Source organism: Takifugu flavidus, chromosome 12 (assembly GCF_003711565.1).
Source record: "Takifugu flavidus isolate HTHZ2018 chromosome 12, ASM371156v2, whole genome shotgun sequence".
NCBI classification, from domain to species: Eukaryota; Metazoa; Chordata; class Actinopteri; order Tetraodontiformes; family Tetraodontidae; genus Takifugu; species Takifugu flavidus.
In genome coordinates this window covers 11,344,427-11,362,970 of record NC_079531.1, presented here as the reverse complement: position 1 = coordinate 11,362,970, position 18,544 = coordinate 11,344,427, and the positions used below count along the sequence as shown (strand labels likewise).

Below are 18,544 nucleotides of genomic sequence, written 5' to 3'. Positions count from 1 at the left end.
CATATAACAAGCTGTCGATGATGGGACAGAGCAGAGACAGCCGCATTAAATGGACTTCTTTATTTTGGCAGATGTCCCTATCATTAAGCTTTCATCCACTTGGGTCCCAGAGTGCAGAGACAGCAGACAGAACCAGTTTTGAGTTTGACCTTCATGTTGCAGAGGTCACCTCACAGGTTCCCTCATCCTAAGGAATCAAATAAAGACCCGAGACAAAAGCAGCAGTCAGGGAGACAAGTTAATCTTCCTTTCAGTTTGTATTGAAAAAGAAAAGGAGCAATTTCTTAACACAAATATAAACTGGACTTTTGTCATTTTCAGGACATAAAACAGTTTTGTAAGAGCAATAACAAAGATACTACTTTAATCATAAATAACGGTGATTGAATATATGTAGGTGTTACAGACAATGAGGCCAATTTTTGATCAAAATCTATTTCAGCTGAATAAAAAGTACCAAATACAAACACGTATAGATGGAATCATAATAGTTCTGATGTGGTTTGTGGCTACTTCCCTGCACATCTGCAGTGAGGCAGTGACCATGAAAAGCATATTATGTCAAGCTAGAAATTCATGATGCTTGGCTTTGATTTGACCGTTACGAGCGAGTATCACGGTGGGAGAGGTCGTCCGCTGCCGTCTGTGCTAAAAACAGTCACTGACAGTGCAGCGTCATCATCACGTCAGCATCACAGCCTGCAAAGAAAAATCAGATGTCAAGTCCTCAGCGGGGTTACACTGTTCATATGTGTGGATACACAGATTTGCATGTTCAATTCGTGACATTATTTAACTGAATACATTAACTGGAGGAGCAACAAGGAGCGCATCAGTTGTATTAGTCTGCTCATCATAGACAAATCAATTCTTTCCTATGAATTTGCTACTTGTGGTCTACTATTTACATTTGTTATTTGCACTATTTACATCTGTTATTTGCACTATTTACATCTGTTATTTGCACTACCCACATCCGGTTATTTGCACTGCTTTCCATACTTTGCACATTCTTACCATATTTTATCATTATTGTATAGTTAAAACATTGATCCTGTAGGAAATTCAGCACCATAGTTACAGCCTGTATATATATTTATCTTGGTTGCAATGACTTTTATATACCCTTTACATATCTGTGAACTCTGTAAATACAAACATATAGATTGATATCATAAACATATTCATTGTGTGTATATATTGTATATACCCATCACAGTTTTATTCGCTACTTAAGCACTTCTGGTTAGATGCTAACTGCATTTCGTTGCCTTGTGTTTGTGACATGTGTAATGACAATAAAGTTGAATCTAATCAAATCTAATCTAATCTAATATGAAAGAGAAAAAGGCCAAAAACTGAACGGATGCAACTAAAGACATTAAAAATGTTGGATGTATCTGTGCTGAGGTAGCACCACTAACATGCTTGCATGATAATAATACTAAAAACGGAAATCCCAGCTGTAGTTAAATGAAGTAACCTGTCACGTGTTCCATCTTAACGGTCTCATTAAAGACCTGGTGCCTTTGGTAGGCCTCAAAGCTGACACTGCTGTCGTCCTCAGGTAGGCTGTGAGGGAGCTGAACGTCACCAGGTCGACACACCTCGAATCGAATCCACCTGTAGCTAAAAAAATGGCAAAGGTGATCAGTAAACACTTAAAACTTAACCAAAGTAACTTTATCAACATATGTTTGGAAAGTTAAGTTGCAAAACTATGTAATGACTTATATTTGGGGGGGTATTTACTTGCTGCATTTGCGCGCTCCAGGACAACTCTGGATCAGGTTCTGGATCGTCGGGTGTGAAAAGCCAAAGAAGTCCGCTCCGGATGGTACAATGGGTGTAGCAGACTTGGAGCTAAAGCATGAAGATACAGATGAATGAACTTCCTGTTAAATGCCTTCAAGGCTGAGAAAAGTGGTGGTGGTTCGGTACCTGGAGGAAGCGGTGACCTTCAGGAGGCTGGCGTAGCACGTTAGAGCAGAGGAGGCCACGAGGGCATTCTGAGGATCATCTTCAGGAACAATCTCAAACTGGACATGGCAGTCAAGGGTTAACTCCACCAAAGAGCAAATACGGTGTCATTGTACAGCAGAGTGTGTGATTGTGTGTGTACCTGAGGACCTGCTCCACCATCCTTGATCTGGCAGGTGTAGAGACACTGTTGATCAGGGTTCTTCATGCTGGTAAACACCCGTGTGCTACAGAAGCCCACTGGATAGATGGCGCTCTCATCATGGAACGACATTCTATCCGTGATGATCTGAACAAAGTGCACAATTTAAAGCACGTTGCTTTGTTCTGGACTCATTAAAACAGGTGATTGAAGTGCAACCAGACACGCACCTCTCCCAGGCTGTAGACCGTTAAACCTCCCAGTACAATGGGGAAGACTGGACGTCCCGATGAGTCCAGAGGGATGGGTTGCACCATCTTCCGAGAACAGTCGCTGGGCTTCCTCTTCTTAGATAGCTTCTTTGGGACTAGACCAGTCATAAACAAAGCCATCATCAGGTTCCATTAATTGGAAAAGAATGTGTTCCACACCCTCATCGGGTCCAGTAAAAATATCAACCAATTAGAGACAAAAACTGACAAATCAGTACTAATAAAGGTGCAATAACATGTAGCTAACGGCTTCTGAATAAGCTATATGAGGATTTTTAGAGCAGAAGCTTGAACCTTAAGGCTCTGAGTGACTTTCTTCCATTGGTTCCTGACCTCTTTCACAAATGTTAGTACTCACAGTCCTCCTTTCCATTTTCCCTGCCTCGCTCTTTTCTTTCCTTCTTGGGTTTTTTAAGAGCTCCATCTTCCCCAGATGTAACTACAGATAGGAGGTTGGATCCTCCAGAGAGGCCCGAAGGCCCTGCAGGACCTGGAGTTAATGCCAGAGGAGGCACGGATGGATGAGCGCTTGAGTTCGGCGTGGGTGGTATCTCCCCCTCTGTCAGGGTCTGGTACTGCAAAAGTGACTTCAACAAAAACCTGAAAATTCAAATGACCCCAGAGAGTGAGATGAACAAGATGGTATAGGCTGAACACAGGAAGATGACAAAAGCTGTTGACACAACATTCCATGTTCCTATTCCAGTCTCCTTACCTCCGCTCCTCCTTTGCTTTCAAGAACTTTTCCTCCAAATGGGCGACTTCATCGCAGAGCGCTGCGTTCTCCTGCGCACACAAACACTGAGACGTGAAACGCCGAAGGTGATGTGAGCAGACTGGCTCTCCAAGAATTAAGGGCTCACTCACGAATACGAATGCTCGGGCAGCTTTACGGAGCCTCAGGTATTTAAGTCGGTACTTCTCGTTCTGGGTTTTTCGTGGAACTCTCTTCATTTTGCTCTTGTGCTCCAAAGCACCGATGGGCGAGGAGAAGACGTGCACGGAAGAGCCGGAGCCTGAACTGGAAGCGGTGTGCTGCGCCGCACCGAGAAAAGACTGTGCTGCGAAGGCCTGCAGTGCTTGTTGCCGCTCCTCGTCAGTCTGAGAGGACACGGAGGCGAGTCGTTTGAACGAAATCTGGTCATTTGAAGGCAGCAGGCGTGTCCTCGGACACGCCGGCTGGCTTCAGGAGGACGGTTGAAGATAAGATGAAGACGATACATGGATGCTGATGAGTTTACCCAGACAGTGCAAATGACTGTAAACAAACACGAAATATCACACAATCTGAAATAACCCTTATTAGTACGAATGAAATTATCACAATTTTGGCCTTTTTACGCCGCCTCACACGTTAAGTCTAGAAAAAGTGGCGTCACGCCTTTTCTCAAAGAAAAACTGTGTCCACACTGAAACATACAGTAACACAGGTGATATTTTTACATTTTTATGCACTGAGAAAATTAAAATTTATTCTAGATTTGTCTTCACTGACTCAAACAATCAATCTTTTTTTTTATCTAGCATCTGTTACAATTAAAATTGTTTCTAGGCGCTTTACAGAATCCCAGGGCCTGACCTCAACAAGCAACAGTGGCAAGGAAAAACTCCCCTTTAACAGGAAGAAACCTTGAGCAGGACCAGACTCATGTAGGAGGACTGTAGAGTAAAGAGTAGAGTGCTGATGAGTCATCATAATACACCGCCCAACTAAAATAAAGGGAACAGAAATCCCAGATCCCCTTGAATGAAATATTCCAGATGACAATCTGTATCAATGAAATTGGGTAGAGAACAAAATAACCAACCAGCTCTGGGAACCCAAATCAATAACCTGCCAACGACCGTACCCCACGATATCATCATTTCTGGTGACCCTAAAGCCCCTTTCACACTGCATGAAAATCCCACGCTGTTCCGGATTGATGATCTTTTCGTCAATGTGAACAGGTTTTCCCAGGTGAAATGACTGCAAGTGACCTGGGGGGAAATTAGTGGCTCACGGGGTTCTGGCACATTTATACGTGTCTTGATGACATCATCATCATCGCAATAACGGTAAAAACAGACATACAGCCCGATTCATCTTCAGCAACTAATGTGAAACAGCTGAGGCCCAAAGGGAAGTACAGTGAGCACAGAGCAGGGGGAACAGTGATAAAGTGACTGCAATTTAGATTGTCAACGAGTCCAAACCTCCTGACATGACGCGAGTCCAGACCTCCTGATATGACGCCTGTGTATTTTGGGCCGATTTTTTCAGAAGAAACAGGAAGTGCCCAAAGTCTTTTCCACTTAAATCCCAGTATGTCTCCTGTCTTGTGTCCCCCAACTCACCAAATTGCGACAGTAAACACTCCATTTTCTTTTTTCTGTAGATCTTGGCTTCTCTCCTATTGCATGTGCACATGTAACGTAACAGCGCACGCAAGAATGCTCACAAGGGGCATGAAATCAACCTCCGCGGTGCACTCCGCTCAGCAAAACCACATATACAATAAATGGGCTTCTGTTGGCACAACTGCCCTTTGCACGCTGGGTGTGAAAACAGGTTCACAATAATTGTGTGGTCCTTTTATTTTTATGGAGCGGTATATCCTCAGGTTTGGGTGATTTTGCCGTTCGATTCCTTATAACTCACCAGTAGTGCAAAGACTCCATTTCTGTTCTCAATCCTCTTGAATCTCCTGCTGCCTTTTTGTGTCTGAAACATAATGTGAAACTGAGGCCAGTGGACTGGAATGGGGGCTGGAAAAGACAAATTTGTTCACCAAAATCTGGGAGAGGGTCAATTTAGCTTCATCTGCCCATGACAGTAGATTCAAGACCTCCCTCGTTCATTTAGACCACAGTCGAGAAGAAATATTGCCTTCTTTTATAGCAGTGAAATACAGTCAAGGAAGCATGATTTTACATGTAGAATGGATAAATATTAATATAAATACAGACAGTCACAACTGAGGACATACATGTGTTTCATGAAGTTGAAGGTTAATGTACTGGAGGCTGATTCTGTCCTTACCTCTCGATACATGACAGCTTCCAGACTTGACTTTGCACTGCCAGAGAGACAATTGACTGAGGTTAAATAACTGAAGAACCAACCTGCAAATACCTTCACTGTTTTTGTAATTATGTTTGGTCAGACGGTAGATGTTACGTGTGGTAAAGAAAGAAGTTAAGTGTACTTTGACTGAACAAGTCCTCTGTCAATGATTCTTTGCTTGATCTCCTTGATGTGCATAGGCCGTCCGGCTTCTTCCAGCACAATCTATGTAAGGAATAATAAAACCACATGTTAAAAACACTACATTACAAATCACCATCATCATCATTTTTTTTTTTTTACTTAAGGAGAAATACCTGTGCAGCATCTAGCCATGTGAGGTTTGGCTTCTCTGTAATTTCACTGGGCAAGTCATGGGAAAAGCAAATGTTAGATGTCATCGTGCTCAACAAGATTACACAGACAAATATTCACGTTGCATTCGTGTGTGTTTATTACGGTATAAAATCCTTCAACCTGTCAAGAGTTTCAGGTGTTCCGGACAGATTTGCGATGCTGTCCAGAGCAGGAAATAGAGAGTAGTTTCCCTGTCCATCAGCCTCCATCTCAGATTCAAACGCATCAAGAGACTCCATAGGAGCCTGTAAAGATAAACATTAACTCCTTAACATCAAACATTAACATTGACAAAGATCCCTTACTTGAATGATGTGTATACATATACATTTCTTGTTGGCTAGCACTTGCAGACAAAACGTACGAATTGTAGCCAAATCATATTCATACCTCTATAAATCTCCTATAGTTCTTCTTCTTTCGTTGTTTTCGAGTATTAACCTAAATCCCTAATTCATCTAATGTTTTTGCGTGTAAAAGAGCTAAATGCTAATGTTAGCGGGATACTAGCCAAGATGTAAATAAGTATTTAACGTTGACGGATCGCACAGGCGACTTCTTTTGTGGTGGAATAGAAACGTTAAAAACAACTCGTCGGTGCTCTTCTGCCCCCATGTGGAATAAAACGGTAATACAAAGACTTGTCAACTAAATAAAGAAAATAAGCTGTCTTTTCAGCACTGGTATTTCCGTGCTGCCTCAGAATTTAATAAGTCAGCTATTTATGAGCCAAAACATAACAAAGTCTGCCCAATTTAAATCCAAATCAACTTAGTTTTAAATGTCCTTACGTTATCTCTGCCCTACCTTACATTAATTTAAAGCCTGTGCATATTTTTCGTTTCCCTTTTTAGTCATATTAAGGTGGTTTCTGAAAGATGTTACATCGCAGCGTTCTCACAACGCCCCCATTGTGCATCAATGTGGCCAAAAACACCCCATGGTTCAAATGATCATTTTTATAATGTTATAGTCTAGAAATCAGCAACATAGGCAGGTACAAATATTTATTTGTACTCTGGTTATGTTCAGAGGACAACGTCTAACATATATTGAACTGTTTACAGTGTTCAATGACAAATGACAATTTATCTTTCTTGGAAATTCCTCTTTATTAAGAATTATTCCAGACAAAATTGCTGATGCAGAATTATTTACCAGTTACTATTAAGAGAAATGGCAAATTATGACATAGATAATGTCATATTTCAAGCATTAATCTTTATCGTAAACATCATTAACAGCTGTATCAAAACACATAAAAGCTTGTTCTCTTTAATTATATTAAGGTGGTTTCTGGAAGATGACAGATCAACCTTCAACATCTTCATTGTGGGTTAATGTGAGCAAAAACATTCCATGGTTGTAATTATAATTTCATAATGTTGTAGTCTAGACAACAACAGCAGAAATATGCAGCCGGGAAAAGAAGCATAAATTGTAAAGGCTTGATAAATATTTATTTGTACTCTGGGTTGTGTTCAGACTACAAACAGTTGTTCCCCTTTATTAGCAGTGCAGGGTCAAAGGTTAGCTATGATTGATTTCTCTTTGATTTATTTGTAGTCACGCTTTCAGTAACAGTTGAGCCAGCCGTAGTTAAGCAGCACCCGCCTCACATGCTTGTAAGGGAGGTTGTATTCAGTCTGCCGGGGCCCAGATGAGAAATACAGATAACCTGTTGGAGCAAAGATTCAGTTCATGTGCATGAAGTCAGGAGGTGAAATCAGAAGGAAATATTTAAACTGAACATATATATATATATAATGTCCCTCTGAAGTGTTAACCCTCTTGACTGCCAATGCATTCCAATGAGGAAAAATTCTTTAAGAAGGTCCATTAGGAATATCTGACTCAGTCTACAAACATTTGTAGGGGAATTTTTTTTTCCATTAAGACAACAACCTAATTCAGGTGTCAAAGCTGCTAGACAGGACAGCTCCTAAAATATATATGAACAGCAATGATTTATTACATATGCTCTATTTTCTGTTAAGATGGAGCCCGAGCAAAGCTGCTGTAACCCAGCCATGAACCTCAGCGGTCGTGATAATTTACAAAGCAGCATTTATGAGTTTCATGACTCAAAGAACTGGGTCTCACCGTAATTCTCAAAGGCTGCGTCTACTTTGGAGCCAATGCCAGGAAAATCCCAATTAATATTTCGTGGATATCCAGAGTCCATCCGGTTTCTTCTCTCATCATAACTGCAACGCAGAACAAGTGGCCAATAAATGCATAGTCAGTTTTTGGCCCCTCATGAAGAATCACCAGCTACTCACCTCCAGTATTTCCTGTTCACAAAAAATAGTGTTTTTCCAGTAGATCGCACATAGACAGCTGCATCCACCTTATTGACATAAGTGGGAAGTCCAAGGTTGGTGAGTGGCTTAGGATAGCCAGAAAGGATGGTTCTTGACGTTGCCCTTAGGCCCCAGTATTGGTTGCCTGTGTTGGAACAACAGAACCACAAACCAGGATAACCAGTGTAATTGTTATGAGTTTAAAGTATTGTCTGTGTAAATTCTCAGTCATCCAGGTCATTGTATCCAAGGTAGTTTTCTCTGTCAACTGGACTGGGTTTCTTCTCTTGAAGACGTTTTGCCTTCTATCCAGAAGGCTTCTTCAGTTCTGAAATCGCTGGGGAGAGAGCTTGAAAATATATAGCCCCTGTGGACCATTTGCATGCTAATGATCCGGGTGGTCACCTGAGAGTCGTTAGCAGGGTCGTTTCGGGTCGTTCACCTATTTCTGTTGGGTGTCTCCCCTTTGTCTGCTGGGTCACATGGTGATGAGTCACTGGGTCTCCTGAAATGGTGTGAATGTTTGTTTTGCTGTTGGAAGGAGTGGAGGACTGCATTGTATGTGGGTGATACTGGCCAGAGAAGACCGCTGGTTTGAAAGGGGGGTTAAGGAAGCTATCCATGTTAAATTGGAGAAACCATCCTTGAACAGAGGTGGTGGCCTGAGGTGGCCTATCACCCACATACAATGCAGTCCTCCACTCCTTCCAACAGCAAAACAAACATTCACACCATTCCAGGAGACCCAGTGACTCACCACCATGTGATCCAGCAGACACAGGGGAGACACCCCAACAGAAACTAGGTGAACGACCCGACCAACGACCCTGCTAACGACTCTCAGGTGACCACCCGGATCATTAGCATGCAAATGGTCCACAGGGGCTATATATTTTCAAGCTCTCTCCCCAGCGATTTCAGAACTGAAGAAGCCTTCTGGATAGAAGGCGAAACGTCTTCAAGAGAAGAAACCCAGTCCAGTTGACAGAGAAAACTACCTTGGAGTTTAAAGTATTACTCAATGTGAGTATGAGAAACATGCATAGGCAAACACACAGAAATTAATGACTAATGTTATTGTTGTGAGGTATTGTAAGTATACAATATATTATATACTGGTGATTAATGTAACCATGGATGGTTACTGGGAAGACTGCAGTCTTGATAGTCATTGGCAGGGACTGAGGGCAGGTAGTGAGGAGAGCACTCTAAGGAGCTCTGAGGAGTCTGAATATTCTTGCACATGAATGGCTGAAAGCATCCACCGTGGGGGGCATTCACTTTTGCAGTGTTGTGGAGACGTGACCGACACAGCGCAATAAGCAGCATATTCTGGCAATTTGCTGCTATTTACTAAAAATTTAGTGCTTTGGAAAACACATGAGTCTTGAATGAGGCCACAAATCAGAATTGTGCTTGCAAGCTCAGTGGCCGGGGATTAAAGACATCCAGAAAGCTTTACAGTACTGATTTTAATTATATTTTTACAGTGCTGAACATAAGAAATTGCTCAACTTTACCTTGAAGAAGATACACTTTGTTGTCCTGTGGCACCTCAAAGGCAGCATCAACACTCCGGATTGGTGGCCACTTTGTGCTCACTTTGGTGAATGGGATGGTGGCTAACTTCACAGATTTCCTCCAGTAATATCTGGTGAGGATTTAACTTGAAAATTGAAAGAATATCCTGAAGTATTATCTACATAAAGCAAGCATCACTTGCAGAAATTGTACCCGTTTTTGAAAAAGTAGAGGTCTCCCCTGATGGATGTCGCTGCATCAAAGACAAGATCCCTGCTGCACTGCTCTCCTCTGGGGTTCGGTAGATTTGAGTCCTCTGTTGGTTCCTCTGGTTCTGGTTCTGGTTCTGGTTCAGGTGGAGGTGTAGGCCTTGGCGCTGGTGTGGGCCTTGCTGTACGGCTGCCTAGAAGATTTGAACATTGACTGTATTTAATCATTTGATGTGGTTTGAGTTTATGGCTGGAGTTTAAATGCATGGTTAATAAATAAAAAGGTTAATATTTAGTTTACCATAAAGGGCTTGAACTCCTTGTCTGTCATCATCTGGCAGTTTGTATCCATTGGTGTTGACATACTGATAAGTGGGGAACATGAGTGCTCGTCTGTCTCTGGAGTGATCCAGGCCAAGAGCGTGACCAAACTCATGGGCAGCCACCAGCAGCAGATTCACACCTTAAAGCCATAATGTGAGATCAGAAGCATCATAATTAGTTAACTGTTTTGGCAAAAACCAGCCAACCGTTACTGCTGCATTGGAGGATATGGTTTGTGTTAAAGCTTTTGAGGGTTCCTGCTGATCGCCATCTCCATCAGGTCTCAAAAACAGAAACCAGCTGTCTGAAATTCCGTTGTTTTCTTCTGAGATTGTATGGCTGAGCTCAATATATGAGCTTGTTATTCTGAGGTCAACAGAAATAAGATTGAGTTCCTCTTTATGCCGAAGACCCATTTCTCTATTTGAATCTTAATTATTATACACATTATGATTATTTAGCAGGTAGGCTTAGTATTAGTAGAAACAAGAACCTTCTCTCTTTTCTTTCACATAGCTGACATAATATAAAACTAATAGTTTACTCTTAATCTGCCTTAAAAACATGTTGGTGTTGTTAAATAAGTGATCTCTGCTTTTTGTTTTGCAAGTAAATGATGAAAAGCTAAGTCATTGTTGTATGTTTGGTTTGTTGTTTGGTGTCACGCCTGAAACATTTTTATTTCTAGTTATTTTCAGACTTATTTAATCTGTGGGGAAATGTATTGCATCATTATTAGCCTGTCTTTATTTAGAAAATAATGAAATAATCCAGGTATGAAATTGTACATGTAGGAACTGTTGTGGAAACACAACAGTTCTTTCTATTTGATTCAGAGCACAAACGTCCAAGGTGCAGGGTAAATGCCTTAATGTTCTGTCAAATATTCAGGTTCCGCTTTAGTTTAATTTTGACGAAAAATTATTTTTGATACTGCAAATTAGATTTTTCAAGGACTAGCCCAATCAAAAAATTTGCAATAGCCATGATTTCAGAGAGCATCCGCAGATCATTGGTACTTTTGTGTCATTTTCCAGAAACCCAGGGCCTGACCTCCAAACTCACAAAAGTGGCAGGAAAACACTTTCTTTTCACAGGAAGAAACCCTGAGCGGAACCAGCCCTTAAATCTATTTGTTGTCCTGAGTTTATCATCAAAAAAATATTTAAAATGTAAAATATTTGTTCTTCCAATTTTGTCAGATTTGACTAACCAGGAATTATTCTACCACCGACCAGTGTATAAAATCTTAATGGTTATAGTGATGTTTAACTGGATTTGTCACCTATACAGTATTTACCTCTCTGGCTAAGAGTCCAGGTTTCATCGTCATCAAAGTGTGTGTCCCCTCCCTGTTGTTGTCCAGGAGAGTTCGCATGAGCCAAAACTCCACCTCTCCCATCAAATGGATAAAAATCCCCATGATCTGCAATTTAACACAATATACTTGTAATAAAAATTACATTGGCATTATTATTGGGCCAGAAAAATGCTTCAAAATGGATTTGGTGTCAACCCAATACAATTCCAGGGATTAAAAGCTTTGTTGCTAAATCTAGTTTTTAAAAATAGTGATTACTCTCATCCTTAAAAAACAGCAACCATTTTTGAGGTCGTGTAATGAAAAAATATAATTTCTGGTAGTTTAATTTCACCAGGCAGGGCAGCACTGGGCCCTACTGCATGGCTGTGCTCATGTCTTTACTGTAGAGGTTTGTGAGGTTTTTAAAGTTCTCATGTGGTAAAATCAGACTCACAGCCACCCTGGAAAAGAATCTCAATGTCAGAGACAGTTCCGTAGATCTGCTTAAAATCAAGCGGGATGACATCACTGTAGAGCTGGAAGGCCTTGGCAATGGTTTGATCCACCTGTTTCTGGGGCAGATCTGGAGTGTACCGGGTAATCCTGAACAAATCATAGAATACATCATCATCACTTGGTATGTTTCAACATCTTACCCACAGAAAGTAAGCTACCAAAGGAACATGATCTCTAAAAACAACATCATGCTAGTCTTGGCAACTCTGTAAGCACTTGATCTTAAACATGTGCCCCTATATACTGGTGACCTAAGCAAAGTTTATTCCTTACTGACCAATTTTTGGTCAGGATGTCCATGCAGCCCATTTTCTTGACAGCGATCTCCTCCAGCTCCTCTGGGATTAAATTTGGGTGATCGATGCTCGATAGGAAACATGGTTCCTCATGTCATTGGACATGCACCAGAGGCATCCTAAAGTAACCAACCCCCCCTCACGGAGATTGATGGCCATCACTATTGTGTAAGAGCGCACTCCCATTAGTGCCTATTGTTTCACACCATGCTGAAGAACATATGCCCCCCATACCCCGCTCCTTGGTGACTCACACTCCCAGTACCCTAAGCCCAAATGTATTCAGTGGGTCACACTTCTTGAGCAATCATGCTATCTCAGCCACTATTGAGGAACTCAGAGGAACGACCAACCCAGTGTGGCTCTCTAGAGACACTAGCCCAGATGTCCACACAGTCTTACAGTAACATGCATTCACCGTGTCAGTAAGGTCAATTCTGCATACCCTACCTACAATAAGGTCAACTCTGCATACCCTAACAATAATAAGGTCAACTTGCATACCCTACCTACAAAGCCTCTCATCCACCCATGGTTCCCTACTACTGTGCAGTTACTTTAGCAATATTACTTCTATTGGAACACAGATTTTCACCCCTGGCTTATTGGGACTTGTTGTAGTGTACTGGGACTTCTCGATGGTCAAAACAATTAGTGATCTCGGCGTATGTAGTGGCGAGATGATTTGTGCTTCTTTGACACCTGTAATCAACAGAATCATTGAGGTAACTGACAAGAGAAGTCCAGCCAGAATATTCTCATTCCAAAAGAGAGGTGCCAGTCAATAAATAATGATGATGTTTACATTTTTTCTTTTGGATCTCCCAATCCTGAAGTCAGCAACATTTCAGGAGGTTGCAAGTTGCCAGTTACCACTGAGTTGCAATGTTTCAGATGTCTGAATGATCCCTTTTAGGGTCATGGGGAGGTTAATGGAATTTGATTGCAGTACAAGTTCTGGACACAAACGTACATATATCCCTTTTATATTTCTTTGTGGTTTAAACTGGTAATTCATTCCAGTTTAAAATACTGTAGTGCATGGTATCCCCACCCCCACAACGGGTCACTGCAAGTTGATTGTTTGTTGATGATGTTTATGCCTACATTAAGTAGAATAAAGTTAGCAAAATGGAGCTGAATCTCACCAAAGACAACGTCAACATTATTTACACTTTGCTTTGAGATGAGATTATTCCGGCTCGACTTCTGTTGTCAGCAATACAACTATTTCAAATTAACATGATTCCTTAATGTCTGTTGCCATTTTATCATCTCTTTAAATACATTTTTTACACATAGTTTCTTTAAATATAGCTAATGACTGCTGGATTATATTTTTTTAAGTACCTGTATGTGATAAGCCCTTTTCTCCATCTGGGTTTTCCCTGGAAATGTCCGTAACGGCTCACATCAGACACGCCACACCTTGGTTTCTTCATCATTTCAATAGTTTCATTGTTTAAGGTGCCAGTCACCTGATGGTCAGTGATGGGTTTAGAACATGTTTCATAAGTTACGTTGTTGTATTCATTATCGTTCGTACCTCCAGTCCAAAGTACGCCTGCATCGCCTCCAGGGTGTCATTAAAGGAGTTTATTGTGATACTTCGCATTGTGGAATTTGTAACCCCAACACGACTGAAGAAGCGTGCAAGGTACTCCTGGAATCATTAGATGAATGGTAACTAGACTAAAGTGACACGCAGTTGCTAATCAAGTTCTAATGTTCTTATATTTATATATACGAGTTTTCAAGTGTTACCTCAGCGAAGTCTTGCTCCTCAGACTCGACTGAAGGAGCAATAGTGGGAGCTGCATCAGTTAAGAAGACACAGCTTAGCAGCACCAGCCATAAGCTAACCAGGAGCATCTTGGTTCTTCCAAATTCTCTCTTCTCGCTTAAAGACAATGTCGAATGAGGATATACAGAAGATCCATTACACAGTCCAACCCTTGACTATTGACTAGCCCTTCTGACCCTGGGGGAATAAACAGGGGCTGCTCCGATAACACTTGGACAAATAATCACAGCCATCCATCAATCATTTCACCTCACTGATAAACCCACTGTGGACTATTTTCATTTTTATTGTTTCTACTTACTGATTTCATGACAGTTTACTCACAAATTATTGTTGTTATGTGGAAGAATTTAAGCTTGAATAGATTACATCAACTATACATTTTTAGACTTTATGTTTGGGGTTTTCCAGCTAAAAGAAACAACTATCCAAATGCATTATTAAAGCATTTCATGTGAGGTGATGTTGCGCCCATGAGCTGGTTATAGTTTTCCACTCCAGGAGGTTGCTCCTTCAGAGTTACTGTAGTTGAACATATTATTACATCAACCTGGCTGAGTGATGAAGCTCAGGTTTTATACAAGTGACACCTCTCTTGTGTCAATAGTGCTTATGGGCATCAAAAATACTAATCCTGGCTATGAAAAGGCCCCAGTGTATATGGACTTTATAGAATTCATTTTTGTGCCATCAAACAAGCAGAACTGAGTTTGATGTTCCTGTACGAAAATGACCTTTGATCATTGTTTAGCATTCTTGTGTACTTTTGATAAGCCTCATATGCAGTAACCACAGTCCAGTTGGGTAACACAAGTCTGACAATGGTTATTAAACAGCAGAGACTGAAAAGGAAAACAAATGTGATTTTATTGGGACATATTTCCATGTACATTATTAAACTGACGTTTTGACTTCAAAGATTTCATTTTTCTGCAAAGATTTCATTTTTCTGCAATGTGAACTTGTGTGACCTCAAATCATCATTGTCATCCCTTTTCATTTTTTAGAGGTTTCCTAAGGATAGATCCCACAGCAATTCATTTAACCGCACTAACATCTTTGCCAAGCTTTTGCTGGAATCATGCTCACCACACGATTCTGTCTGATGTTGTACTGGTAGGTTTTGGCCCCACTGAAGATATAAATGTTCCCTGTGAGAAGAGGAGTGTGCGAAAATTGTTACAACTTCTCTTGAGAACATTGCTCTTCTAAAGATAAAAGATGAAGTGATCATTTCTTGCTTCCACTTTACCTTGCAGCTTGAAGGCAGCATTGACCTTTCTGGGGATTCCAGGCCAGTCTGCCTGGATGAGTCTGGGAAAACCTAGATCCATCCTTCTCCTGCGCTCATCATACCTGAGAGTGTAGCACTCAAATTAAATAAAAAGCTAAACATCCCCATATACTTTACCTGTGAAAGTACACCTGTCAGAGCTGTACCTGTAATAAGAGGCACCAACGAAGAAGACTGTTTTCCCATATTCGCTGATATGAACAGCAGCATCTACTTGTTTGAGGCTTGAGGGGAAACCATAATCACGGATGGAGCCAGCATAAGTGTGCATCTTAATCTGCTGGACCACAAAGTATCTGTCCCCTGGTAAAAGAGAGAACTTGAACCCCAGTGAAGCCATACAAGGCTGTAACGAACTCAGCTGTCCTTTACCTGAGAATATGTACAGCGTGCCTGCATAAGCATAAGCAGCATCAACATGAGAATTAATGTTCTGCAAGTGTGCGACCACGCTTTGACCAAGAGTTGCTCCTGTTGTCCTCCACACCTGCCTTTGGGTTGACACACCGAAGGGGTTCAGCTGCAGCCCAGACGGAATAGTTCTGCGACCGTGGCATCGTAAAAAGGCTTTACCTGTTCGCGAAGAATACGACGTCGCCTCCAATCATGACGGCTGCATTTAAACCAACCCTTGGGTCACACTTATCAGGGACTGGTTGTATTTCTACTTCTCTTCTGGGGATTCCTGGCAAAAGGGAAATTAATTCCACCTTCATTTGGGCATTTTTTTAAATTTACTTCCACAGATGTGTAACTTGTTCCTCACCATAGAGCTTTTGGATACCAAGCGTGTCATCTCTAGATAAAGAGGACTGTGTTCGACTGCGGGACCTGTAACTGGGGTACATGACAGCAGAAGGATCTTTGGAGTGTGACAATCCCAGCGAGTGTCCCAGTTCATGAGCTGCCACAGCAAACAGACTATAACCTGAAACCCAATAACAGAAGCATTGATCCATCAAACGAGCAGGACACCAGCTATTCTCTTGATTCTTTGAGCATCAAACATCTCACAAAACAATGTTGGCGAATGCATGTTCAAGAATCACCTGAGTGACTTTACCCCTGGAAACTAATTAGCCTCTATCCCTTCCAGATTTAGGATGTTTGAAGCCCATTAATTATTGAATATAGGTTAGGGCTTAGGATGGGTTGCTCGTTAGCTTTCTTACTATTTATAGCCTACTGGGCTGTAGTAGCTTTAACTAAATTACAATTGGGAGTCATCCTGTATGTATGTAGCTTGGATGCAAATGGGAACAAACTCAGGCGATGAGGAACTACTGGTAAATGATCAACAATCGACCAGCGCATGTCAAAGGTCAGCATGGACCAACCTCGGCTCCCTGCAGTCCATGTTTCATCCTCATCAAAGTGCACGTCTCCTCCGATCCCTTTTCCTGGGTGAAAGGCATGAGCCAGCACGCCCCGAGGGCCATCAAAGGGAAAGAAATCCCCATGAGCTGCAGGAAATTTGAATGTTGTCATTGAAATTCAAATGCAAACATCGACACATAAATGTTTCAAGTGAACGTCTGATGCTGATTTCTTTCTCACTTCCCACTTCAAATCTTCAAATTGAAAGACTTCAATTCCAAGCGTGTGCACAGCTGGTAATGTGCGGGGAGCCCTTGAAAACCTCACAAGGTACACGTAATTATTGGACTACATCGCCCTCCAGTGGCTGGAATTTGTACCGCATTCGTACATCGATGTACGTGGTTTTAACACTTCTGTGCATCAACTTGGATTCTAAATACATGTTGGCAAGTTTGTGGCCCACTGTCTTACTCCAAGATTTTGATACAAATTTACAGTTGTGTTCAGATTTACTTCTCCTGGCAAAGGACAGAACAATATCAGCTGGGTTGTGGTAGACTCTAATGAAGTTCAGCGGTGCTGCGTCACTCCACATCTTCATAGCCGATGTAAACGACTTGTCCACATCCTCTCTCCTCATATCAGTGGTGTATCTGTCAATCCTGCACGACATTCCCGAACATTAGACTCCTGTGTGTTCCAGCATTTAGACAATCCTTAAATTCTTCTTAAATCTTAAAGTCCTTACATGAACGTGATGGTGTGGTTCTCCCATTTTGGATTTTTAGCATAGAAACTATAGTTTTCTACATCTGGAACACCACACCTGGGCTTCCTCATCACTTCTAGGGTTTGATGGTCCAGCTGACCTGTCTCCTTCAGACCAAAGAAGTTCTGCATCTCCCTGATCTTCTCCTCCATGGCCGGTGTGGACCGCGTCTTTCTGCCTGACACTTCTTTGCCTCTGCTTGGCTGCAGGTTGTAAAACCTCCGGAGGTATTCCTGTGACATGAATTCATTTTTTCTAGGTCAGATAAGTGGAGTTGACATCAAAGAGGTTGAGTGGGGTGAGAAGGATTGATGGCCGTGTGTCATGAAGACACTAGATTCATTTGTTTCTAATAATAGAATTTCATAAGACTTGATTCTTTATAGTAACATCCCTAAAAATATGCAAACATAACACTGCAGAGGACATTTAACATCTTCATAGCTAGACTATAGATTGAAACTCTGAAAAACTAGATTTTATACTTCAAAAACACCCCAAATGACTTGTTCAGTTCTTTGTTACAGAGTATCCCATAAAAAAAGGGATTTTATTAAGGTAAAGAGTACAGACTATATAAGAGGAGGAGTGTGAAGGCAAACCTCGGCCAGTTTCTCGTCCTCAGGGTTCAGCATCGCATCCTGACGGATGGGTCGAGCCCTCATGAGTTCTGCCATTACCAGAGAGCCCAAGAGAGGAATCCAGAGCCAGAGCAAGTCCATGGTTCAAGCACACATCTGCAGAACTCTTCTCACATTTATAAGGGAGTATTGTGTATGGGGCAATAAGCAAAACACACCATCTATCTGGGGTAACCTCACCTCTCCCATCTTACCCCATAAAGACATAATAATTGGTGAAAAACACCGTCTGGATTCCCTGTGTGTGTGTGTGTGTGTGTGTGTGTGTGTGTGTGTGTGTGTGTGGGTGTGGGTGTGTGTGTGTCTACGCCACAACAGGGAGTTCCTGCAAAGCTGATCATCGTCCTGTAAACGACATGTGCCAAATCCTTTAAATGTGTGTTAATCCGAACAAGAACAGACACAATGGACTTTTCATTTTGGGTTTCTGTGATTTGTCTGCTTTGT

At 41.6% G+C, this 18,544-nt stretch overlaps 1 protein-coding gene across 1 annotated transcript; it reads right to left on the bottom strand.

Moving 5' to 3' along the window:
- Positions 1-244: 244 nt before the first annotated feature.
- LOC130535348 (uncharacterized) lies at positions 245-18,193 on the bottom strand. Its single transcript, XM_057050334.1, has 35 exons — positions 18,059-18,193; positions 17,436-17,689; positions 17,201-17,349; positions 16,705-16,830; positions 16,134-16,295; positions 15,941-16,052; positions 15,740-15,858; positions 15,514-15,670; positions 15,326-15,429; positions 14,034-14,083; positions 13,816-13,932; positions 13,620-13,747; positions 11,912-12,060; positions 11,455-11,580; positions 10,132-10,293; positions 9,835-10,024; positions 9,621-9,751; positions 8,080-8,245; positions 7,901-8,004; positions 7,380-7,475; positions 6,539-6,543; positions 6,188-6,238; positions 5,918-6,042; positions 5,758-5,803; positions 5,583-5,665; positions 5,417-5,453; positions 3,262-3,495; positions 3,110-3,180; positions 2,753-2,994; positions 2,353-2,489; positions 2,123-2,269; positions 1,942-2,039; positions 1,753-1,863; positions 1,484-1,629; positions 245-699 (listed from the first exon to the last, which is right to left on the bottom strand). Exons 1-35 carry the CDS (start codon positions 18,176-18,178, stop codon positions 659-661), a joined length of 4,296 nt encoding a protein of 1,431 aa, XP_056906314.1. The 5' UTR covers positions 18,179-18,193; the 3' UTR covers positions 245-658.
- Positions 18,194-18,544: the final 351 nt, after the last annotated feature.

Excerpts from the sequence above, each read along its gene's own strand:
- LOC130535348 (XM_057050334.1), bottom strand. The coding sequence starts at position 18,178 with ATGGACTTGCTCTGGCTCTGGATTCCTCTCTTGGGCTCTCTGGTAATG. Across the intron at positions 17,690-18,058 it reads AGGACGAGAAACTGGCCGAG|GAATACCTCCGGAGGTTTTA; the intron begins GTTTGCCTTCAC and ends TTCATGTCACAG. Across the intron at positions 13,748-13,815 it reads AGGCGTACTTTGGACTGGAG|GTGACTGGCACCTTAAACAA; the intron begins GTACGAACGATA and ends ACTGACCATCAG.